We start from the raw sequence: 26,501 nt of genomic DNA, 5'->3' as shown, positions 1-26,501 counted from the left end.
TTCAGACTTCAGGAAAAAGACACAGAGAATTCAAAACAAAAACAAAAGAACAAGTAGAGGTAGAAATTGTTGTTTTAAGAAGACTGTTAAGAGACAAGAACTCAAGTATAGGAGCTGTATGAGCCACAAAATAACAGTCAGAATTTACTCTACAAAGTTAAAAGCAATCTGTGCCCATCACAGAAGAGGAACATAGAATCATGGAATGGCCTGGGTTGGAAAGGACCACAATGACCATCCAGTTTCAACCCCCAGCCCACAATATGCAGGGCTGCCAACCACCAGACCAGGCTGCCCATCTTGAATTATTTATTCTCTATTTATTCAGAACAAAAAGGTAGATCTAGTCTGCCACCAGACCTGGTTCAAGGAAACCCACGCAAGAACAGACTGCAGTAGCTCCAGGCTGACTACAATAGAATAGCCACTGAACTGCATCCAAACAACCCAAACCCAGCACCACCAAAAAGATAATTTTCAAGAAAATTCACAGACAAAAAGACACAAACAACATCCCACACTGCAGCAGACAACCTAGGAAAAAAGTCTGAAGCACAGGCCATGCTCTCCACCAAGCCCTTCAACTACTCTACATCAGGTGCAGCTCTTCTGACATCGTTGCACCAGCATCTATTCCATTTAAGCTAATTCCAGTCAAAGCAGAAAGCTGTTAATCATCTGCAAACTGTCTGCTATGAACTTCCCTAATAAAGGAAACAGGCTGAAGTCCTCCTCTTTCCTCACTCCTCGTGCAAACCAAGGTGACACAAACTTGAAACGCACCAAATGTCTTTTTTTTTCTCTTGTTTTTTCTTTCAGCACGACTGATTCCTTGCTTAAGTAATTTGTTGTTTGCTCTGGTGAGGTGACATGAGAGAGCAGCAAACTGGTATTTACCTTAAAAGCTACAGACAAGGAGGATCTGGCAATCTCCAGCTGTTCACAAGTGGTTTATCTGATTAACCTTCATACTGGATATCGAGGCCTGATGAGACCAGCAGCTACCTGACACTGACAGATAGAATTATGGTCAGATTATTCTACATCAGATGGTCTGGACATACAGTTACTTTGATCCTGCATCACACGAACCAAAAATGGGTTTTTATTCTTCCCTATTGCTTTAAAAAGGCGATGCTTGAAACAATGACTTTTTTTTTTCCCCTCAAGATGCTACAGTAAGCAATATTTCTTCTAAAATTGCAGCTGTCCAGCAGTTTGAATCTGTTCTTTTTAAAATGAAACAGCCAGGACAAATGGTGGTGGCAATCCCAACATAAAGAGGCCATCGATTATTAAAATCTCCTCCCTATAAATCGTGGATGTTGCTTGTCAGCTTGGTGTGTGACTGCAGTATGAATAAGAAGGTAACATTCCACTAAGGCGACAGTTTGCTTCATCATTCTGCTGTGCAAAAAATAGGGGGAAAAAAGCTCTCCCTGTCCTTTCACTCCTTAGTACCAAAACATTCACACACACATTAAGAAATAAACCGCAATGGTGCAACGGCAGCTTGATCCAATTCTGTGTTTTCCCCGAGTCTGCCCCGATGCTACTTACAAATTTGCCTACTCAAGAAATGCAATAAAACGGAAAAAAGATGGCTTCATTCTGCTTCAGTGATCTACACCTAAGGAAAGCACATACATTTTCCAATGAAATCCATAAACGAAAGACGAGGCCAAGCCCTACCTATTTATCTTCGAAGTTACAGAGACAAAGAGGTGCCAGCTCTGTGCCTTCTGAAAGCACAAAATCTCTGCACTTACCCAAGCAATTTTGGTGACATTAACAGATGTGAGGATGACCTAAGATAGCCTACACCCTGAATGGGTTTAGGCTGCCTAAAGACCTGCTGAGGAGCCACGAATTGGGAGCTCACGATGCTATCTGATATCTGTGCATGAGGGAGGGGGGAGGGAGGATGAGAACGAACCACGTAACTGTGACTTCCCTTCATCCCCTCCACCTTCAGAAGTGGACAAGAGAAGAAGGAAGCCCATCCTTCAGAATTAAGCTATTTTCCCCTCTTCAGCTATTCCCACGTAAATGGGGAAGACACAAATGGAATGTTTTGGAAATACTATGAAAATTTTTATATATCTATATACAAAAATTTACATAGCTTTAATTTTTGTCATTTTTCTTTTTTTCCTTTTTTTTTTTTCTTTTTTTTTTTTTTTGCATTATTATTATTATTTTTTAAACATACCACAGTCCTGCCTGTCTCTAACACTTCCCGGGCTGTTTGCATTGAGATGTTTCCTCTTACCGGCAGCAACACATCATCTTATCAGGATGCCAGGAGATCGTTTCCACACAATGCCAGCAGATGTAATTTTCTTAGATGTGCACACAGTTCATCATTTAGATACTAGATGACAAGGCGATCGCAGGGCGACTCTGTAATGCGAGCTTGCTGTTTGGCATTTTGAATTCTCAAATGATAAAAAAAAGACTTATCAAATATAAATATCTTTAAGAAAAAAGTAACAAAAGTGCTACATATGATCAAGGAAAACAATTCCATTAGTTTCTGCTACTTAAAGTAGGTTTGTTTTACAAATATTACCACATCCATTATCAGTATGGCTTCCAATTATTAATTAAATTGCTCGTAGCAGTATAGCTTTCTCACATCTTAACAAGGACAGAGTAAAGAGAACACAAAACATTCACACCCCATTTCTCTGGTAAGAGATCCTCCCGCCTTTAAGCAAAGACAAAAGTTCTTATTTAGGAGACTATTCACGCTATGATGTCAACTAGCAAAGGTCAGATGTCAAAGTTCTCGGATAACCTTTCGGGCTAGATGTAGGCATTAGTTACACAGACACGTAAAAAAAAATCACTCACCCGTTTCATGACCTTAAAACCTTCTTGGAAAACATTGCTTTTGAAAGTGGCAAAGTGGAGAGGGGAACAGGGCGGGGACGGAAGAGGAAGAATAAAAAGTGAAATTGTTAGTGACAGATTCAATAGAGTCTAGACCTCTTCTGAGCAGGCACTACAAGCCACGCCAAATAATGAATAGTGGTTTTGAGAGGTGGACTGTTGTCCATTAGACATTCAGCTCATTTTTCATATGATCCCAGGCTGGGCTTCAATCATGGTCCCAGAGGCAGAAGGCAGTACTTATCCACTAAGCCACGCAGCTTGTGAGTAGAGGATGTCTGTGTTGAATATGTGACCATCAACTGAAATATGTGAATGTGTTTCCAATGGACATTCTCAGCACAGCACCCAAAAGTATATCAAGTCACTGTATGACCAGTGAGGCACAGCTTATTGCAGCTGGAAATCTGAATCAGCTGAAGCGGGGTTTCTAGTGTTCTTTTTACTCTCTGTTGATACTCCCAGTCTGGTGTCCATCGACCCTGTGCCACTACCTCAGCTTGCATCCTTTCAGTCTCAGAGAAGGAAAAGCGTACAGACTATTTTTACACAATCTCTAAAGGTATCCAAGATTTTAAGTGTAGCCTAAGACTTGTAATTGAGGACTGTCTAAAATACCTGGAAGCACTTTGAATGCTAAGATAGAGCAGCAAGATTTTTCTAGCCACTGGGGCTGGGAGAGGGAGGTTGGTTGGTTGATTGATTATTTATTGGGAATTAATACTGAGAGAGTATACGCAAAGGCTGAGGGCACCATGCCATCTTCACAGAACAAGACCCTAACAGCTAACTGACGTACAAGAAACTGCAAAGTTATACTGTAAGAACACATATTAAGGACCGAGGAAAGTCTGCTAAGGTGCTACGTCTAAAACTAAGTTACTTCTTGCTTCGACCCTCCCCCTTCTTTATATCAGTCGTCGTCTAGAGCCTCTGTCTTGATCTCGTTGGCTCCTTGCCGGGCCAATGCCAAGATGGTGTGGTTTACCGCTGCCATTTCCACGGCTAATGAAATGGGGTCTTGATGGTCACTATGGCTAGTGCTGTCATCCTGCACAGGCAGAAAGGAGAAGAGAGAAGTACGGTTACTACACAAGTAGAAAACCAGTGTACAATAGTGTATAAAATAATGGCCTAGGGGCAGCAAATTGCACATCTGTTACAGGGGTACAACATGAAAGGAATTTATACAACTGATTTCCCTCAATGTGCAGACAAAGGTAAGAGGGGTAAGGAGTGGTGTACCCGATTTTCAAGAGAAAAATTTAAGCAGAGGGAATATCTTGAGGAAAACAGGAAATCATAAAGATAAAAGCAATACACAACACACGTCAGGAAACCAAGCTAAGGTAGGGATCATTATCCACTGCACAAATTCATGCTGTGCTTACATTCTGAATACTGAATTCAGTTCTGCTCATCCCATTTAAACGGGACGTAATAGAAGTAGGAAAAACAGTGAGAGTGGCAATCAGGAGAAAGAGTCAGGGGCTGGCTTCTCTACAAGGAGGGACTAAAGAGGCTCAGTTTCCTCGGCTTGGAAAAGAAATGGCTGATGGTTGATATGGTAAATGCTTATTACAAATAATCAGTAAACAGAGAACAACTGTTCGCTACTTCTGATGATCTAATAAGCAAGGGTGCTCACTGAAATGATGAGATAATACGTTCCAAAGCAAAAACAGGAAGCAGCTCTTCTCTTATCACTGTTCAGTTGTAGGATCCACTGATTTTTAGATTAGACAAAAGTAAATATGCCTCTAAAAAGGGGAGGTTAGACAAGTTCATGGAAAATTAGTCTACTATAACTATTAAAAAGAAAGTGGATACACCGCCTGGCTCAGGAAGTCTCTCAAGACTCCTGCCTTCCAGAAGCTGGACGGTAATATAATAAAATCACTCTATAATTACCCTATTCTTTAAAAATACTCTTCCTGAAACAGTGGTATTGACCTCACCCAGACCTTTGGGCTGAGCCGCTGTCCTATGTGAAGAAACTGAATTCACAAAGGTACTGGGAAAAAGGTGGTGAAAAGCTTCTAGATGGTTGAGGAAAATAGTGCAGTGACTTCATGGGACTGGAACTACCATAATTCAAGTATCCAGGCAAACCTCTGCTGAGTTCTCCAGTCTGCTGAGCTAAGTGCTATATATTCCTACTTGCTTATTTTCTAAAGAGCAAGGTCTCTCAGCTGTAGGAGGACCACTGTGCTGATTGCTATGATGCTTGACAGGCAAAACTAATAAAGGGAAACTAATGCTGCAGGCCTGCAGTGAAACTTACAAAATCAAGGAAAAAAAGGGTTACCTTCTTAGGCAGATAATGGCCATACAATGTCAGATCAAATGTTTGACTATTCTAGTGTGATGTTATGGTGAAGTGTGCATGCTTCTTAGTCTACATTAGAAATAGGGCTTGGTTTAAAATAACAGGAATGAGAAACAACAACATCCAAATAAAACTCAGCTGTCAAAAAAATTGTGCTGAGATGTTGGGCAAAATCAAGGCATTTTCCTCTCCTTAAAACTTGGCACTAATAGAGACCACATGACGATTTTGCCATTAGTTTTACAGAAAAGAAATGATAATTATCAGTCTTCAACAGCTGATAAGTGATGAACATGCAAAATTTTCTTGTTAGTATGTATCTTTAAGCACCTGGAAATTAAGATGAGGGTGACAAATGCTGAGGGAGACAAAAAAGGCGAGATTTGGTAAAATCTGAGTTACTTGAAGGAATGCACTCATTTACAACAAACAGAGAGCAAATGTTGTGATGCCACCTCAGCAATGTTTACTGGGATAAGAAACACAAAGCAGAGACCTGAGTTTTGCAGTCTTAGTCATCTCACTTGTATTTGGATGAACTGTGAAGTTTAAGTGTCATTGTGGAAAGCAGAATTTATGGTTTTAACCACTAAGGGATGTCAAATGGTCATCAGGAGAACCTGCCATTTATTCTGCTTCACTGACAATGCCTAATTATACTTCATGGACAAGCCCAGTCAGATTATTGAGAAATGCAGGTTTTAAGGACTCTAAACAAAAATCTTTACATTTTCTATCCAGTTTATTCACCTTTTCAAAGCATTTTGGATAACACACCAGAAAAATATAGTTTGAGAGTCTAGCTAACTCTTGTATTCAGTTTTTGTATCTGACTGAAAAGGATTTAACTGCACTCAACAGGAGTTTCAAAATATTCTAGAACTGTCACAGAACTGATCCTCATTATCTAGAGCTAGCAAAGCTGGTTCCACCAAATCTACTGGTGATGACCTATAAAAGGGGCCTTAATGTCCATCAGAAGCAAAGTGACTGGGAATCCCTCTGCCAGAGATCTGTCACACTGGGCGACAGCCAAGCCTGCTAGGGACTCATTCCAGGGCTTTCCATTGCTACAGCACTCCTTTAGATAGGGAGACATAACTATTTCTCCTAAATGAGTCAATTAAAAATGATCTGCCAACCCCAGATGTTGGGTGTAGAATGGAACAGAGCTAATACCAAAGTCAGAACCAAGCAAATGAACTGTTCTACAAGTCCCCTGGTGCCAAGCACACACATCCATGATGGGTTTTGGCCAACACTGACACCTGAGGGAAAATTGGGAAGCGGATGCAATACCTGTCAGGAAGGTGTGTGAAGGAAGGGTCACCAACTTTAGGGTAGGTGAGGGCTCAGAGTGCGGGAAGGGGTATTCTTTTGCTGGAGAATTTAAAAAAGAAGTTGCTGTCAAGGGTTAAAAATAATCAAGAAAAATAGAGAATAGGCAAGAGTTAAAATGCAAAAAGAAAAAAAGATAATATGTAAACAACCCAAATAGTGGCACACCGTGGCAGAACAATGAGAAGCAGGTACAGGGCCAAATAAATGTCAAGCTTTAGTTAATCACATCCTCCCCCCACCCCTTCTCCCTTTGTCTGTCAGCATCTTAGGGAGTGATCCTGAGCCACCCTGAAAAGTGCTCCCAGGGATATGCAGAAGGAGCTCAGCACCTCACAGGAGGGTGCTCAGCATCTTGCTGAGCAGGGTTGACAAAAGGGATTATGATAAAGTGTACCGGGCAGGGGCTTACTGCTGTACTCATCTGGGTGCCAGATAAGCAACTCACAACAGCTGTACCACAGGCTATCACAGAGACATTTCTTGCATAAAGAAACAAAAGGTGAGAGAGGGACACACATGCCTAGTTTTGTGGGGAAGCAAGTTGGTGCCTGATATATCAGAGCAATTGTTAAAGACCTGTACATCCTTTCTTGAGGGTGGATTACTAGCACAGTGCCAGGGCTGAGGAAAGCTCAAGTTATGCACGGTGCACTGGGTAACACTCTCCTAACATTTTTCATACATTGCGTGTGGCGTGAATGGTGTAACTTGCTTGTTTGGAGCAGATCCTCCTGTCTTCTTCTACCTTCTCTGCTTCTCTGCCTCCCTCTGAACATCTTCCCTCCTCCTCCCCATTGCGTACTTGCCAAGTGTCCTGTTGTATGACAATAAATCCATGTGGGTGAACGCTTGTTGCTCAACACATTCAAACAGGGGAGCTGTGCTCTTCCACTTTCCCCTTTACAATTACATCAAAGCAAAACAAGAATGAGAGACATCTGACTTGCGAGGCAGAGGGCCTCTGCATGTGTCACTGCACTCTCTCATTTGGGTACACATGGCTCAGCCATGACACTCACCTGCTCTGAGTAGTCATTGCCATCAACGTCGTCGCTGTTTGAATGACCTCCCGGACTCTGTACATCTATTCCATGGCTCTCCAGGATTGCTGCTTCTTCGAAAAAAGCAAATGGATCCCTAATTTATCTGATGCATTAGAGTAATCAAAAGTTAACTATTTTTTCAAGAAGTTAGAAAAACTGGAAGAACAGAGTTAGTTCTTAGCCTCTTCCTCTTCACTCTCCAGTATTTGGGAAGGTAGCACATGAACAGATACTGGTTTGCCTGAAATCCTTCCCTGTCAACTAACAGACTTGTTTGCGAGTAAGAATCCTCGTTTTCCAGCCAGTCCTATTAGAAATTAGCTTAATTTCTAATGCACTGGAGTGGCAAAGGCATTCCCTGTAGATCTTCCCACATAGTTTGGACTGGCAGGACTTGAGGGGGGCGGGGAGTGTCTGAAAATAGATGGAGAAATTTTTAAAAGCACTTAAGGGATTTAAAAACAATACATCTTCATCTTCCAGAAGGATCCATGCATCTAAAGCTTCCTTTAGTTCTTTTTAATCTCCTTCCAACCCTCCTCCCCATACAGTACACATAACATACAGTACACATAAAGCCATAACACCACCCACCTTGGACTATCTTTGCTTTGTTCTCCCCCTCCCCCCTGACTTAAGACAGACAGGTTTCATTTTTGAAAAGTAAACGTAGATTAACCTTCAGTAACATGCTACATTTTGTACAAATAACTTTTTCATCTTCACAGATATGAGAAAAAGCAGCAAGACTGTATAACACTGCCAACATTTGCAAAAATACCATTAAACATGCAGATATGGGCCTTGTCTTGCCTACATGTTGCAAAGTCAGTCCTGCACCAGTACTTGGACTTGTGCATAAAACTATGCCCAAACAGCTGAAGTTTGCTGGGTCCTGGCTGCTAAGGTGAGTTTACTCTCATCAGAACATCTTGCATTTATCCATACGAGAAGGTCTATTTCTTATAAGTTCAGCATCACTTCTTATTTCCTTATGATGAGGTAATCATGCACAAAAGGCTTGCAGGGCTAGTTGTTGTTTTATCCTGATGATCAAGGAAAAATATCACCTTGCTCCAGACAGCCAGTGCTGTGCAACCCTATAGAAAGCAGTAGGGAGCACAGGTGTAATGTGAATAAGAAGCTAGATTATGGAACCTTTGGTCCCAGTGGCCGAATCTGAGAGGTAAAACAACTCATCTGGTCTCTCAGATCCCAGTGTGGTCTGAGGGATGGCAGTAAAAGACAACCCTGGGTTTCAGTATTAAAAAGAAGTGCATTTCAATGGGACACAGACACAAGGAAACTTACAGCCATATAAAAGCTCCTCACTACAGCCACTTGTCATTTAATCAATACACTAAGGTTCTGAACTCGCAATAGTCTCAATTTCCCTTATTTTCAATGCAGACATTTTCAGGTTTAATGTCAGATTTTATCTGGAATGACCAGGTGATTCTGAGTGCAGGGAATGCGATTCTCCCTCGGCAAACTCAATTCTTGTGTGGATTTTTAAAACTCATCTCCCAGTAAAACTTTGCCTCATTTTTCCTGCACCGATGATGGAATTCCAGACACTGAACTCCTACCCGTATTTGAGACAAAATCTGGAATAGCAAATCTTTTAAAAATTGCCCCACGCTTCAATTAAGATTATCAGAACCTCCCGTATTTTCAGTAATGTGATCCTGTGCAATTTTTATCTCTCCTGAGCAAGTCAATGTACTGAACCTTGAAAGCAGGCTCTCTGATACATTACCGATATTGGCTCGTCTCTTGATTTCCTTTCTTCTGTTGGCAAACCAGTTGTACACTTTAAGGGAGGTAACTCGCTCCAGATCTGATAACTTTTTTCCTATGAAAACAATGGGTAGGGGGGAAAAAGATAGGCAGACTAACCTTGTACAAGTGACAAACTCCTGTAGTATAAACAGCACTGAAAAGCTTTTAGAACTGAGAATGAAGAAAATTTTATGTGAACCAGTACCGTGCCCAGATGCTATAGTAATAAATGCCAAATATCTCCCTAAAAACAAAGTAGCCTTTCTTCTATTTGTAAAATCTGAAATACAAGAATTTCTTTGCAGCTTCAATCAACCAAATCCTGAGCCGTGGGAGAATAGAGAGCTCCTTTTCTAGTTCAAGCACAAAACTGAGATTCAAAAACTCAAATTCAATTCACAGCCCTGCCATAAATCCCATACCCTTGGGCTATCTCTCTTACTATGTGCCGCAAGGGTGCAGTTCAATGATGTGTTTTCTTTGGTAGCAGCAAAATGAATGAAGGAATTTTGTCCCTCCTCAGTCTGCTTTCCTTTTTCTCCACCAACAGCAGCTATCAAACTCCCACAGCACTCATCACAGCCTTTCCATTCTGCCAGGACACTTCTTATCTTTTGGGGATGTTGGAAACCAGACCACTGGAGTGTTACACTTAAACCAGCAAAACAAATAAACCTAATAACAACCACCCAGCTACAGCAAATAACTCCTCTGCCTGATGACTGGCCTAAGAAGGGAAGACAGGGGAATCAGCATTGCAGGGACATGATGGAAACCTCTTCTGTTGGCTATAAGACTACCTGAGGTGGCTGATGTAGCTGCATCTCCGGTTCCCTGCAGCCTATACAAGGATGAGACCCTCACTGTGTGCTTCTGTGTCCACTAATCTGGGCTTACTAATACTAAACTGAGAATTCATGCTGCTCTACCAAGTATAATTGCTCTGTGAAAAGGGAAAATGCAACTTGTTGATTCAAATACAAGTTCTCCCATTAACTCTCAGATTCTAACACAACACTCCTGTTTAGAAGTTGCAAAAAACCCCTGAAAGGTGGGAAAGCTGTGGTTTCATTATGATCTCCATCAAACTTCAGTCTGTTACCTAAGATCTCCCATCTGTGAAACAGAACCAAGTAAAATTCCCTTTCAGGGAGTGTAATGACATTTCCAGATCGTTCCTAAGTGCTTGCAGAAATACTTTGAAATAAGTGACCCGACCTTAAAGGAATGAAAGCCTTTCACGGCATGTTTATTTTCTTAGCAACGTCATTTACAAAGCTGCATACATGAAATACGCATCTTGTATTTCATATTTCAACTGGTAGAAATTTGAGTTTCAGATACAGGTATTTTGGTTTGAAAATGGCACTGACTTTCGTGTTCATCCAAGTATCGGCAGCTCTGAAGAACACGAGGCTAAGCAGGCTTGAGAAGAAACCTACAACTAGTTGAGAGTGCTGAATTATTACTAATAGCCATAAAATTACATTTACTGAATTTAGCAGGAGATGCTCAAATCTAATTGTAATTGCCTTTGGAAAGGACATCGCGATCAGCTCCTCACCTGGCTTTTGTATAACTGCATTACAGGCGTTGGCAATTTCTTCTCTCTTTGCCTCGTCAGGATATTGATTCTCATTGAAGTAACTGCAAGAACGAGAGAATAAGAAAGTTTTTTTCAGAAACATTCCAACACAGCTTCACTAGAAGGTGTCAGCTGCCAGCTTATGCACACTCCTACAGCAATGATACAGACACATTTTCTGTCAACCTGTATATGCATAAAATAATAACAGCGTGTACTCCTATACACAGTTACTCTTTGGAAAGTTCCCAAACACCTCAGATAACCGAATGTTATCCCAGCATTTGCAGCGTCACCTTGGCATTCAGAATATCACAGTAGGAGATGCAGCAAAACAGGCAGTGTTATGAGTATCAGAGTTATTGCTGTCAAGTGAAACACATTCTTATAAGACATCCCAGGCCATGACTCTGCTTCTTTAATTACCAGTTACCTTCTTCCCCTGCGTGCCCCTGAGGCAATGTCCTACAAGAGATGTTCCGTATTTATTCTGATTGTTGGGTTATTATATACACACACACATCTACTGCACACAAACACTGTGGGTTTAGACAGACTACTCATATGGTGCAGACAAAACCACACAATGAAAGAGTAAAATGTCTACGGTCAGACTATTCTTTTGAATTCACAATTGAATCAGTTTAAATCCAGCCTAACACGACACACTCTGAGTACAGCATATTTTAACAATTTCCTTCTAAATAATTATGATTTTATTGTACTTTATAGCCACAAACATCCTATAAAAGTTAAACTGTTTTTTTTTTCCTTTACTTTGTTTAAGCGCTTAAAAAATTTTAATGAACTGATTTACATTCTACAGATCTTATCAGATCTGCATTAAAAACAACAAAAGGAGTCCTGTTTACTTCAGTGGACTCCGATAAGCAAGCCATAAGCAGGGACTACTATGTTTTTCTGTAGATTGTCCATAATGTAGAATCTTAAGAATTCTTTGATCAGCTTTGATCAGCGGCAGGTTCAGATGTTGGACAGCTGCTCTATATTTGAAAAGAATACATTTTCCTTTAATTGTAGACCATTTACTACTAGGAGAGCTAGGCCTTAGAAGGCACTTATTATGGTGCTTATTATTTTCCGTGGTTGTATTTCTGCTTTGGTGGATTGGCCCCAGCACAGTTGCTCTCAATGGAAACATGCATTTTGTTCCACATAGCAATTTTTCCTCCCAATCTTTTTTTGAACAAGTGGTGCTAACACAGATTTCACTCTTTCACTCCCAGCTCAAATCAATCCACCGCAAATACACATTTTGGACACTCAGTTTGAATTCCATGTACTATTACTACATCCCATTGTTCTCAGTCCTATTTGCAGTCACAGCTACGCCCACAAATGCAGTCCTATTTCTACAATGCTGCTCATTGACTAAAATAAATCACATCAGCGCAGTTAGTTGCACTATTAATGTACCACCACTTGATTTGGCAGCTTAGAAAACAAAGAAAGCCACAGAAACAACTCCATCTTCACTAAAAGAAATGGTCTATAATGCTGATATCTATGTACAAACATCTACTTCTTCCTAGAACTTTCAGAGTTGCTTCTATGGTCAACTTGAAGAGCAAGAAGAAAATATAAAGGCAGTGAAAACAGGGACAAGCATCACAGGAAGAGTATAAGGAAGCTGCCAGTCCATGTAGGGTTGGGGTCAGAAAAGCCACAGCCCAGCTTGAAATGAACTTGTCAAGGGATGCCAAGATGAACAAGGCTTCTACAGGTACCTCAACCAGGAAAGGGAAGTCCAGGAGGTTGTAACCACCCCAGCGAGTGACACAGGCAAGCTGGTAGAAATAGACAAGGAGAAGGCTGAGGTTCTTAACTTTTTTGCCTTATTTTTCTTGGCTAACTGCTCATTGCACAGCCCTCAAATATTTGGTTTGGTAGGAGGAGTTTGGGGAAGCAGCATCCCTCCCACTGTAAGTGAAGATCAGGTTTGTGATCACCCGAGGAACTTGAACATTCACAAGTCTATGGGTCCCAATGAGATGCATGAAAGAGTCCTAAGGGAAATGGCTGATGTAGTCGCCAAGCCACTTCCTATGATATCAGGGGCTGTGCAGCCTGGAGAAAGGAAGGCTGGGGAGAGACCTGAGAGTGGTATCTAAAGGGGAGTGACAGAAAAGAAGGGGACAGACTCTTTAGCAGGGTCTGCATTGATAGAACAAGAGGAAATGGTTTCAAGCTTAGAGAGGGCAGATTTAGGTTGGAGATAAGCAAAAAGTCTTTTAGAGTGAGGGCGGAGAGGAACTGGAACTGGTTGCCCAGAGATGTGGTTGATGCCCTGTCCCTGGAGACTTTCAAGGCAAGGCTGGAGCAGGCCTTGGACAACCTGATGTAGCTGTGGTGTCCTTGATCACTGCAAGGGAGTTGGACCAGGTGGCCTTCAGAGATCCTTTCCAAATCCAAGGATTCTATGATTTACGATTTATAGCTAGTCTGTGGTCACAAAGATGCTACACAATGCCTAACTTTATTGAAGAAATGATAAAAGACGTAAAATTCAGCAAATGGTATATATTTGAACTGCCCATTTTTATTTTGATACAAAAAACCAGACACTAATTAATTAAGACAAGACAATGCAAGGGACATTGGTGCCCCTCCTCTTGGTAGGGAGATAAACACTAAGCTATTAGCAAACCACTCAGTGCCGTATGCTTTTGTTGGCACAAATAATATAAAGGTCACATTTATTAAAAGCAAACCTTAAAAACTACAATGTGCAATGGAAATGGGAAATCTTGATGGATGAATGAAACACCTCTTACAGCAAACCGTTTTCTTTGTGTATTCCACTCATTTCTGTGATTGACTGAAACAGTAATGTATACCTACACACATATTAAGATTGAATAAACTAAAAGTGTTTTTACTTTATTGGATCAAAACGTATTTTTCCAACATCGTGAAAATACTTTCTTCAAAAAACTTGCAGTGTAAATATCTGAAAGCTTCTGCAACAAAGTTGATCCCCATTTGAAAGTCTGAAATGACATTAATCCTGATAAAATGGTTTATGAGATAAATACCAAAAAATTGAGAAGTTTTTGGGCAGCTCTTCTGGTAATCAAGATGCTTTCACAAAGACCAGAAAGCTCAGTGGGCACCAGAAGGGAGCTGCAAAAGAACCGCCTTTCTTTCCTTCCACCTGCAGACTTATTCCTCTTCCAGTTTCGTGACACACCTCCTCCTTCCCTCATGCATTCAGGCTGCCCATGAACTTGTCCAACTTATGCCTCCTAAAATTGCACATCTGTTTCTCCTGAACAAAAATTCTCTATGTTTGTATCTTCTCAGCCAGGTATATCCAGGTACATCCCTGCTAAGGGACAGGGAAAGAATTCAGGATATCTGAATTTCTCTTTCCATTCTGAAAGTCCATGAAAACTACAGATGAAAAATAAGCAGCAGTATGAAGTTCAAAGAAAAAAAGAAAAATAACAGGCACAAGTAAATCCTGCAAAAGCACGCTGCTTTCTAGACAAAGGGCAGCTGTCAGCTGAATACCTTCAATGAAGAAACCAAATGATCTCTTTTGTAGAAAATGACAGTGGAGGATTAAAATGAAAAGTGGCCAAATAATTTACATGAGATGAGAATCCATATGATGGTAAAGAATGTAGATATCCTTGAAGCAGTTTCATTTCAATAACACTGGAGCCTAGAAAAATTGCAGATTCAGAGAAACCTTCTTTCTTTCAGGGATAATGTGCTTAGGACAATGACAGAGAGGGAATCTATCTCAGCCCTGGGTTCTGTAATAGAAGTTAATGCAATTCCTCCCCTCTTTACCAAGGTGCCCCTATCCAAATTCCTGCAATAGTTGCCAATCTTTTTTCTCAGCTGTATGGCTCTTGTTATCCAGGCTTAGATATCAGATGCATTAAGCAATGCCTCAGTAGTGCTCCTGATAATCCACAGTGGAAATTCTGCTGCTCTCTATCAGCTCTGCATCTGCCAGGGAACTGTTTGAAACAATCCAAGTCACAGAGCAGCAGGATGGCCACATTAGGGGCATTTTCATAGGGCTGGATATTAGACTTAAGGGGATAAAATCCAGAGCTGCTTAAAGACCCCAAAGCTGAGGAAGAGCTGAGTTTCCAGCATGACATAATGGTTAAAGCTATGCTGAAATACATTGCAGGGTAACAATTAACTGTGGGTCAGCTGCTGGAGAATGAACTATGCTTAAGGTGAGGTAATTCAGGTATGCGCATATACTTGAGAGCAGTCTTACTGAAAGAAGGATAATTTACCTTGCAATTAGCAGGAGGCAAGAACACGCAGATGGATATTTATTGAAAAACAGCTGACAGTCTGCAAGTTCACTCCCTCACTTAACTTTGTGTTTGCATCTCTGGGTTCCCACTTCTATTAATCAGGAAGGAGCTTGAGAGCAAAGCATCCCAGCACTCCTGCTGGGGCTCTGACTCTTCCACCGAAGACCATTTTCTCCAGACTCAAGGCTGCAGACCTGCTTAAGTGCAGGCTGAAAGGGATGGGCCTTACCCTTTCCTTCATTCCCTTTTTGCAGGAACACTTTCTGCCTGACTGGTCTGCCTTTCCACCTATGCCAGGAGCAGTGTTTGCACAGCCAAAGGACGCAGGGAGGAGACGGCAGAAACATACATCTGGAAGCAGCTCCATCAGTGGCAGCTCACACATATCCTCTTAAGCTGATGCTAAAAGCTAAGCCTGAGTGCTGAGGTTGTGGACTGGCCAAGGGATGTGCAGGAAAAAATAGAACTGACCATTTTCCACAGTTCCCATCTGACCCCTGTTGATGAACAGAAGATCTTCCTGCCACCAGGGACTGAGCTGGCTGCCAAACACTCTGACGTCTCAAAATACACGAGAATGCAAGCTGCTCTTTTGCCTCTGATAAGACTGCCTGTAATTTCAGCTCCCTATCTAGTTTCCCTTCAAACAGTACCTCTGCTTCCCACTGACAGGTTACATAAAACACTTGAATATAGTTACCTCCTTTATCTCTCATTAGTATATTTATCAACACAGTATCACCCAGTGGCAAGAGGTCACTGTTTCAGTCTTTGTGGCTTTTAACAGAGCTATCATTCAGGCTGTCAAAGCAATGGAAATATTCCTGAAGTTAGACTGTCATCTGTGCCTGAGATCTTATCTCTGCGTGGCATGAAGCAGACTGTCAAAGAAGTGACATTCAAAGCATAATCTCATTGGAAATTGTAATCATTAGTTCATTTCCCACTAAATACTGGCCAAGAATATCACTACCATTTTGGTAGGGTCAAAAGACAGCACCATCCATGTTATCTACTGCTATTTCTACAGATCCTACAATAATGGCAATAACGTCAACCAAACAGTGAACCCCACAATACAGACAGCAAAAGAAAATCACACAGAATCACAGAATGACCCGGGTTGGAAGGGACCTCAAGGATCATGTAGTTCCAACCCCCCTGCCTAGCAGGGCCACCAAACATACACATTTACTAGATCAGGTTGCCCAGAGTCCTGTCCAAAAGCTCAAAGGTTTTGTTTCTCAAGATAAACACCCTCTCTGGTGGAGAGCAGAATGCACCAAAGTCACTAACTTCTCCTTCCTCAAGAAACAGAACGTACCCAAACAGTTCAGATGCTACAGGAAACACCTGGTGAGCACCCCTGTACCTTAGATCAGCTAAGGACAAGTACAACGGCTCTTGGGATGCAAGTGAACTCGAGTCTAAGCACTCCTTAATCTCAGCTGGGCTTTCTAGCCAAGTGAAAGATAATCCCAAGGCTTCCTTCTAAGGAGAGATGAGTTTAAATCACTGACTGTAAGAGTGGTTTTATTCTTGTACTTCTCTTCATAAAAGGTGCAAATCAGGAGGAAAGATCTCAACAGGATCTCGTTACTTACAGCACCAGACATGTAAATTCTAATTGTTATTTTGCATGGCACTATCTCTTTGTGTACCTGTACTGAAATGGTTGTGCAGGTTATGTTATAAACCTCAAACACAAGGTATGGCTCCTTATCTTATTTGTACAAATCAGCGGCTAAAGACAAGGAATCGTTTTACTGATGTTTCTTAGCAGGAATCTACTCTGCAGTAGAGATTAAAACATCAAAAATACACCTTGCACTGGAGTGTGTAGGACAGCACGACCTTCAAAGCTACTACAACATCAAGAAGCTCCTGATTTTTTTTAAAGTCATTTTCATGATATTTTGACAGCAGTTTCAAGCACCAATACAATTCTATCAAGCTATTAAAATTATCCTAAAAATTCTTTAAAAACAGAATTAATTGATAATGGTTCCTAAAGCCTCATACTTGCAGAAGATAATCTATGCCTCCTAATCTATAGCACCCTACTGTTGAGATAATTAACAATTAAAATAAGAATAGTTAAGACATCGGAGGTAGCGATTTACTCTTCCTTGTAATTGGATTTAGTGATAAGAATGTATTTGAAATTACAAAACAGCTGTCTTACAAGTAGAAAGACTTCACATTTTTAGCAGTTTGAAACACATAGGTAGTATCTGCTTAAGGCACCTCAAAGACACTGACAGCACACAATGGCTGAAATTGTACAACTATCCCTAAGCTCAATGGCATCCCAACTAACAAGAGCTAAATTGTTCACAAAATAAAAATGGAAAAAGTAGATTTGTTTTAAAGGTAGCCACTACTGCACCAAGACATGATAAAGTGAGAATTATTCTGTAATATTTCAACAGCCAGTTGGTATGAGCATAGAGTACCTTCAAAGCTCTTCCTAACCAGATACCTAAGCATGAATAATAGCATGAGCCCTGCTCTGCTTCATTTACTTGCAACCTTTAAATGGAGACCTATGCACTACAAGGATATTCATGTGTGTTTAATCCCTTGGGCTTAACCCCATGATAAACAAGACCTTTGTGAAGATATCTGCAAAGCAAACGTCTCATCTACAGTTTTGAACTTTGTACAGGGGAAAAGTTATGAAGTTGTACCCAGCTCTGGCAAAGTCAGCTAAGTCAGTTCATGCACTTACATCACCAAGGAGTGATGAAGCTCTGCAGAAATCATCCCTAGCTCTTCAGTAAGTGCTGCTCAGTAAACCCAACTCTGTAGAGTGATGTATCATAATCAGCATTGGGGTTATTACAGACACTATTTGCAAAACAACAGAGGATTCCAAGGTTCTATTTGGCAACACAAACAAGCAACAAAGTGTATTAATTGAACTGCACATTACTCAACCCCAAACTTCACTTTATTCTCTTTCACAAAATGCTTAACTCAGAGTTAAAACCTGAGTTTGCTGCTCACCTAAAAGTAAATTATTTCTACAACCACAGCCCTTCCTCATCTCAAAATTCTGCTTGAATAGTAAGTTCAGAACAGGGTCACAGAAATAAATGCATATATGTACATATATATGTATAGAATGCGCAAAGTGTAAGCACCAAGATCCCCCCAGGCTTTTCCTAATTAAATCCCCCAAAGGTTATGTGTTTCGTAATTTTATAGTCCTTGTGGCTATGAAGCTTTTCAAGTCTCCCCTTGTCCTGTAGGAGAGAAAAATGCTACTTGTGACACTTGAGATAAAGTTAAAGATGAGCTGACAACTTCCTGCATGCTATTAAATCACTACCTTACCCCTCCCCCAATGATCCACAAGTCTTTATTCACAGTTTCCAGTACTGGACCTGACTCAGCTTAGCTTAGGAGGGCACAGACAGCCATCCCTGCTGCTGCATTTTCAGGAAATCAGAACTGATTAAATTAATTAAAGGATCCTACAGAATCCAGAAGACTAGGTCAGGTCAATTCTTGCATTAAGTCAAGAGGCTCAGGATCAAAGCTACTGATTTTAGGTTCATTATATGTATTTTTTTTCTAATGGCTGGTACCTTTAAGGTCTGGACCAGAACTTCTACTGCATTAAGCATTACACAGACATAAAGCAGAAAAAAGAATTTATTTGAATATTAGATATTAATGTAAGAATTTAAGTGTAAGAGAACGGCAGCATTAAGAGATGCAGACCAAATAACAGCTACAAAGCAGTGAAATGAAGCTACAGCTCCTGACTCCTATACCTGTGCTCCATATCATGAGTTGTGATTTTTGTCATATGCTTCCTCCTAAATATCAATGCTACTTCTGTTCAGGAAAGCCGTGCTCCTGGGGAATGGTCTCATCTTCTTCTCTGAGGAGGTATGACTAAAACATTACCGGTAGTAATACTCTAAAAGCAATTGAAGAGTTCTTGACTCTCTCTCTATGCCAAAGAAAATTAATCTTAGCACTTTTGGACTTCAGTAAACCATTCAATGTAGTGACAAATGGGAAAACATTAATAATTTCAGAAAGGACACAGATTAGTACAATTATGAGACAGTTACCCTAGGAACTGGGCTAAAGATTGAAAATAATGGCCTGGAAGGAGCTCATCAATGACCTCAGGTACAATCTTTGGAGTATCTTAAGAATGAAAACACTTAATGATCTTAACACAAAGTCTCAACGAGGTGATGAAATCTGCTGGTGAGAAAGTCAGAAGCCACGCCAATGCAGGGAACTGGGGTATCATAAAAAGCAATAGACAAACCTAAGGGCAAGAAATGGAAATGTAAGAGTGCAGCATGCAAGATCATGTACTTTGGGAACAAGAGCAGCTTCTTCTATTCACAGAAGTATCATCATCTATAATAAGGAGATCACTGGCTGTTAGACCACTCTATTAAAATAGCTGAACAAGACCACACCTGAATGATGTACATCCTTGGTCTTCCTAGAATTTAAAACCGAACAGCTAAGAGAGAACTCAGAGTAACAGAGAAATGGAAAGCTTATCTTGCAAGAGGTACAGGTTGTTTTACCTGAACAAACCTCAAAGCTGAGATGAGATGATGTTTTACCATAAAAACATGAAGGTGATCAGCAGTGAAGAAAAGAGATGGAAGACAGCATCTATTCAGTTAAACAGTGATACTGCTTGAGGAAGGACAGGTACGTGCTGGTCACAAACAATCCCAGGAACACTGATTGCTGGAGCAATAAGAGCCTGCTGGGTAGAAGTCTCCCAATAGGCTTTTGTACCCTCAGCTATATCTGCCTGCAGTAGAGAATTTAATCAGTTTCTTAAGAGGATATAATAAAGGTTGACTGCAACAAGAAGCTGGGCATGAACAGGAAGTCCCAGACCAATGCTCCTGGGATTAAGAGAATATCAAGGAACATTCAGAAACTGAAAGAGCACTGGCTTACATAGATAATAAGCAACAAATCAAATGACCTTTTCTGTACGTTTTGTACTTATGTATCCTATTATCTTATTCTTTTTTTGTTTATGAGGAAATTATATCAAAAAAGCTTTTTGGAATAGTTCCACGCCTCCTGTTTTGTTGACCAAGTTCCTTACAAACAGCACAGAATTCAAGGCATTAAAACTTAGGCATAATCCAAAGGAAAATCTAACAAAAAAGGTCAATTGTGCAATCCTTGTCTACAAAACTGAAAGGATAAAAAAGAACCTAGGATGTGGTAGCGTATTTTGTGGTTAAAGCCCATATGGTTCTCTGATAAAGCATTCTTTTTAGTCTGTTTAAAACACTCCACAGGCTAACCAAGATCCCATAAATACATGATGTAACATATTTTAAGAGTTTTACTTAGGAATTTTGCTCCCTCGTTTCTCCTTGTAATTGCTCTGTTTATTACTTGTACAAAGACCTCACATCTGTTACTAGATTGCACTGAATTTCCTTTCACTGAGGTAGGTTTGGACCTTGTTCAGAGAATCACTGCAGTGAGAGTCAGCACAAATACTGTGCATACTTCTTGAAACCATAAATGCGCACATCCAACAGTGTGCTGAGCTGGGCAGTGCTCACACACACCCCGTGCTGCAAGCTGGCTGCATCAAAGAGAGAAGTGACGAGGTGCCAACCTGAGTGCTAATCCCTTCCTCGTTCTTTCCAGAGTGCTCAAGATGTTAATTCTGTAATTCACTTAAGTGGGTTTACTCCGTGGATAACATTACATACAGGTCAGATAAATCTCACTGAGTGATAGCTATCTCTTCTTTCAGGTGAGCTTGGACCAGGAACGACCCCCCTCAGCAGGTCAGGGTTTGCCTAGTTCATTCTCAGCAATTTAAGTAAACTGAAAAAAAAAGCCAAAGGATCAGAGCTTTATGATCACTTGTGTTTGTTAATGCAATAGCAAACATCTCTCTGGGCACTATCTGCTGAACTCCACAGAATTTTGCTGCCAAAGAGCTGAGTATACTCCCCAGTACTGTCTCAGTTGATAGGACAAGGGGGAATGGTTTGAAACTGAGACAGGGGAGGTTTAGGTTGGATCTTAGGAGGAAGTTTTTCACATGGAGGGTGGTGACACACTGGAACAGGTTGCCCAAGGAGGCTGTGGATGCCCCTGGATCCTCTGTACTTAAAACAGAACAATCATAGGAAGAAGAATGCCAAGAGTTCCAGTAAATATAATGCTGGGATAGAAGAAAGCCATAGAAAGATTACCCACAGCTTCATGGGAAGCAGCACCTAGAGATCTCAACATAACTGCACGCAGACCACTGAGCAGATTCCACACAATACAAGATTTTACTCAAAGAAGTAATGACCTAAAAAGACTGGCGTTAACAGTTGCATTAAATAACGTTCTGGAAAGTAAATGATTTATTTTAGATACAAATAACGCAGATCAGTGCTGTGAAATTCAGACATACCTAAACACTCCCACACAACTGAAATTCATGGGATATCTTTGCAAATATCAGAGTAATGCACACAGAAAGGAATACATTCAAACTACTTATGTGCACCATGAGTAGTTCTAAATTAGTTGTAATCATTCAGGAAAAACACACATCATTGTGGACTATTCAAAGAAAACATACCTGCAATCAATATACAAACAATCAGCAAAACCAGATGTTCAGCTGGGATCAGGGAACAACACAAATCTGATTCTTCTGCCTGTATAATCTTCAGATCACAGAATCTTACAATGGTTTGGGTTGAAAGAGGCCTTAAAGCCCACCCAGCTATGGGCCAATGCACCTCCTAGCAGCACAGGTTGCCCAGAGCCCCATCCAGCCTGGCTCTGAGCACTGCCAGGAATAAACTATCCACGTCTTCTCTGAGCAGCCTGTGCCAGGGCCTCAACACACTCAAAGTGAATTTATTCCTTATATCTAATCTATCCTTTTAGTTTAAAATCATTATCTCTTGTCTATCCAGCGCATGCCCTTGTAAGAAGTACTTCACCATCATTCCTGTTGGCCCTTTTTTAGGTACTGGAAGGCTGCTATGACGTCTGCCCCAAAACCTTCTCCATGCTGAATGCCAGCTCTCAGCTGTATCCACAGGAGAGGTATTCAGGCCTCTGAGCATCCTTGCGGGCTCTTTGGGACTCACTCCAACAGATCCACGCCTTTCCCATGTTGAGTGCCCCACGCTGAATGCAGTATTCCACGATGGATTTCCCAAGGGCAACACAGAGGGAATCAATCACCACCCTGACCCGCTGGTCACACTACTTTAGATGCAGCCCAGGATATGGTTGGCTTTCTGGAGCACAAACACATATCGTAGACTCTTGTTGAGCTTCTCATTCCACACAACACCCAATTCCCGCTCAGGACTGTTCTTAATGGGCCAACACACCAGAAGTGGAGAAAGGTCTCCTCTCACTCTGTAATTGTGCTTGGGATTGCTCTGACCCAGCTGCAGAACCTTGTACTTGCCTCTGTTTAACTGCATGAGGTTTGTGCAGGCCCACGCTTCCAGCCCGTCAAGATCCTTCTGGATAGCAGATCCCTTCCATCCAGTGCATCAACTGCACCATTCAGCACTCAATCTCACTATCTGTGTCACCAACAAAGATATTGAATAGTACCAGTCCCAGCAGTGAATCCTGAGGAAGACCGCTCATCACTGGTCTTCACTTGGACACTGCAACAATAATCACAACTCTCTGAGTGTGACCGGCCAAACCAGCTCCTTATTCACTAAGTGGTCCATCCATCAAACACAAATCTCTTCAATTAAGAGACAAGGATGTTGTTCAAGACATTATCAAATGCTTTGCACGAGCCCAGGTAGATGTTGTCAATTGTTCTTCCTTTATAAACCAGATCTATAACCCCATTACAAAAGACCCCCACAGTTTTCAGGCATGATTTGCCCTTAGTGAAAGCCATGCTGGCTGTCACCAATCACCTCTCCGTGTATCGTATGTCTTAGCATAGTTTCCAGGTAGATCTGCTCAGTGATGTTGCTAGGCAGACAGGTGAGACTGACTGGTTTGTAGTTCCCTGGGTCTTCCCTTTTTAAAAACAGGGGTTGTGTTTCCATTTTCCAATCAGTGGTAACATCACTCTGGAAATATGGTAATCAGTGCTGCTCCGGCCCCTTCTCACCTAACCCAGACAGCTGAAAATTAACATGCAGAATCACGGGAGTTCAGAGTTGTTGAGGTTGGAAGACACCTCTGGAGGTCACCTGATCTAACCTTGCTGCTTAAGCAGGGTCACTGAGAGCAGGTTGTCCAGCAAAAACAGAACTGGTCCAGAGAAGAGTGGTAATACACGTTACTAGAGGCAAATAAAAAGACTTCTCATTCGAGAACAGTTAAGAGAAAGAACATTTAGCTCAGGAAGGAGGTAGATAGTACACTGACAATAGTGTGTAAGATGAATGATCATGGGAAGGTAAATGCCATGTTTTTATTCTTTCACAGATACTTGGGCAAAAGGGATCTCCTACTTTTTAAGCACATTTTAGCATATAGAATTAAACTAGGTATAATTAGCTCTCCCAAGGTACCCAAAAGACCTTTGCAGGACTTAGAAGGAATTATTACATATTTATGTGAATAATAAGAATGCCCACAGCTGCAACAGCAGGATATTCAGAAAAATCAGGATAAGGGAGCTTTTGTCCACAGCTATATGAGTTGTAGCCACATGTGAATTAGCCACTGACCAGAGAGGAAGGTAAGAGAGAATGACAAACACTATCATCATCACCACCTGTGTTATTGCTGAGCCTCTAAGCTTCAGATGAGCCAGAAGTCCACACTGGTAGGTGCAGTACAGGGACCTCTTGTGCCAGAGAGAAAAGGTAGAGCTGGAAAAGCTTCACAAGGACAACATGGCTGCTCTTTAACGAGTCTGACCTGGGCTGATTTAAGCAGCCCATCATTCAGTGATCATCAAACATTCTATCACATACTCATGCTTTCCCAGAAGGAATTCAGGTTGAATTGAGGTTGCCTGTACGCCACCCCTACCTACGCAGTGCCCTGACACAGATCTACAAACTGGTCACATGAAATCAATGCAAGTGCAAAACAAACAGCTGGGTGCTGCGCCTGTTAAGAATCCAGAGGTACACTCTGAATTTGTCCCAAAAGGAGCCAATCGATGCTTTCAAAAGCAACATGTTAAGAGACCTCAGAGATCTTCTGATATATTGGTGCTATCAGAGCCAGCAAAAATGACATTAGCCAGCATGATAAATATCAATCATACCTCTGGACATCTTCACTCAAAGCATCTGGGTACAAACAGATCTCTGGTGCCAGTTGCATGAGAACTGCCATGATTCTATGAGAAGACACTGGATACCTTAGGATGAAATCCTGCTTTCCACCTTCATGAGCAGGAGACATAATCATAGAATTACCCAGCTTGGAAAAGACCTTGAAGATCATCAAGTCCAACCGCAGCCTAACCAGAACCCTAACTCTAAAAACCCTACACTAAATCATATCCCTAAGTACCACATCCAAACTGCTCTTAAACACAACCAGGGATGGCGATTCAACCACCTCCCTGGGGAGCCTATTCCAGTACCTAACTACCCTTTCTGTAAAGAAGTTCTTCCTAATAATACTGAAGCAACTACTGGCTCTGAAGAAACGCACAATATCTGGACTAGGGAAGCACTCCCACCCTTAAAATAGGGGCTTGCCACACGAGATAGTGCTGTTACAGGTCAGACTGACAAGGCTCCCTTTGCAAATGTTGATTTCAGTTATTTTGACCTTGGCAAAATAAATAAAGAAATGAAAATATCTGGAGTCTGCTGCAAGGAATTGCCCCTCCCACAGATCTCTCTTTTTAATAGTAAAAAGAGCCAAAACAAAGATACAAAAAGCACCTGAGCTCCCTGAAGAAAATTAACTCATTTGCTGCCGGATCCTTCCAGACAGCAGTGCCTGGTGAGCACTTTGGACAGTTATCCTAGTACTACATTTTGCTGTGTGCTATCTGCCACACAACCGGGATTTGCTTACAGCTGATTAAAATAGGAAGCTTGCATATTATGCATATCTAAGAGGGAATGTAGCTTGATCTAATGCAAAATAAGAAATACTGACTGTGTAGCAAGCAGAAAATGGCTGCTCTTGCATTTTATGAAGACATACAGCAATGACCCTGAGTTGAACCACTTGAACTTTCAGACAACAAAATGATGTTGCCTGTGTCTAAGTTGTAAAGTGAAATTCACCGAATGCCTTTGCAGAAGTGCCTGTATCCATGGATCTCAAAGCACTTCACAGGTATGAACAGATCCTAAAAAAAATAGAATTCCTTCCTTAGATCTCAGAGGACTTAAGGCAGTTAAAGCTCCCACTGCGACCTCCTGACTAACAAACACCTTGGAAAGAAATGGAAAGTAATGTGAAGAAGTCATCCAGCACTCCCCTCTGTACTGAGATCACGTGTATCAGAAAAAGGTTTTAGCTAATTTGTTCCAGAGAAAAATTCCACAGTTTTTATAGATAACATCAGTACTCAATCATCCATAAAGCTAGGAAGTTTTGCCTAACACCTAACAAATCCTCCTTGGTAAGATGGAAGTTGTGGGCTTTGACCTCCTGGCTCACCCCTCCTCCTTTGGTTTGGCTCGGTCTCCCAAATGGGCAGTAGGTGTTTTACAGTTGAGATCACTGAGTCACAGGCAAGTTCAATGATATCCGAGGGTCACACATGCAGCAACACATAACTCTCAGCACTCCCCACCTCTCACCACTGGCTCAGAAAAGCCCAAGAAGAGCAAGCAGAATTTCCAAGCCCGCTGATGGACGCTGTTATATTGATGAGAAACTGATGTTCTGTTTCTAACAATATACAAGCCTAATGGAAGAGACCAAAAGACATTACTTCCTGCTCTGTTGTCAGCTTGAAGAGGGAGAAACACAATGAATCCAAAACTTACATCTCCTCCAAAGCCTCGCACAGGAAACTTAGATCCCCTATGGGGCTGGTATTAAGGTTCTGCTAGAAGACATAACTAAGAGTAATGGGATGAAATTAACTAAGAAAATTTCCTAACTGAATTTCAGGAGCTAATAGAGCTCTCATTTTCCCCAGGGAAGCTGTGGAAGCCCCGGCGCTCAGGAGAGCTGCAGTAATAGTGCTTTCACAATCGGAAGAATTTCTAATAGCGCATGTCAGAGCTGATATCACTCAGAGCCAGAACCATGCACAGGGCTCTGCCAGC

The 26,501-nt window shown here is 41.4% G+C and overlaps 1 protein-coding gene across 50 annotated transcripts in view; it reads right to left on the bottom strand.

Annotated features, from left to right (window-relative positions):
• Positions 1-2,140: 2,140 nt before the first annotated feature.
• HMBOX1 (homeobox containing 1) overlaps positions 2,141-26,501 on the bottom strand; it is a 101,381-nt gene continuing 77,020 nt past the window's right edge. For 7 of the 50 annotated variants that reach the window (XM_085544200.1, XM_085544215.1, XM_015859727.3 and 4 more), the window contains 5 exons: positions 10,955-11,037; positions 9,368-9,463; positions 7,585-7,679; positions 7,248-7,379; positions 3,583-3,946 (listed from right to left, as the gene is read on the bottom strand). In XM_085544200.1, the coding sequence (XP_085400326.1) occupies positions 3,809-3,946; positions 7,248-7,379; positions 7,585-7,679; positions 9,368-9,463; positions 10,955-11,037 (544 nt within the window). In that variant the 3' untranslated portion in view covers positions 3,583-3,808. Of the gene's footprint in view, positions 3,947-6,523; positions 6,605-7,247; positions 7,380-7,584; positions 7,680-9,367; positions 9,464-10,954; positions 11,038-26,501 lie in introns of those variants that run through there. The other 43 variants (XM_085544231.1, XM_085544233.1, XM_085544232.1 and 40 more) reach the window with 23 other exon arrangements.

This window comes from Coturnix japonica, chromosome 3, assembly GCF_054131305.1.
Source record: "Coturnix japonica strain WE chromosome 3, WE-NBRP24, whole genome shotgun sequence".
NCBI lineage: Eukaryota > Metazoa > Chordata > Aves > Galliformes > Phasianidae > Coturnix > Coturnix japonica.
Note: the sequence above shows the minus strand (reverse complement) of the source record. Positions and strands in the feature narration are given on the sequence as shown.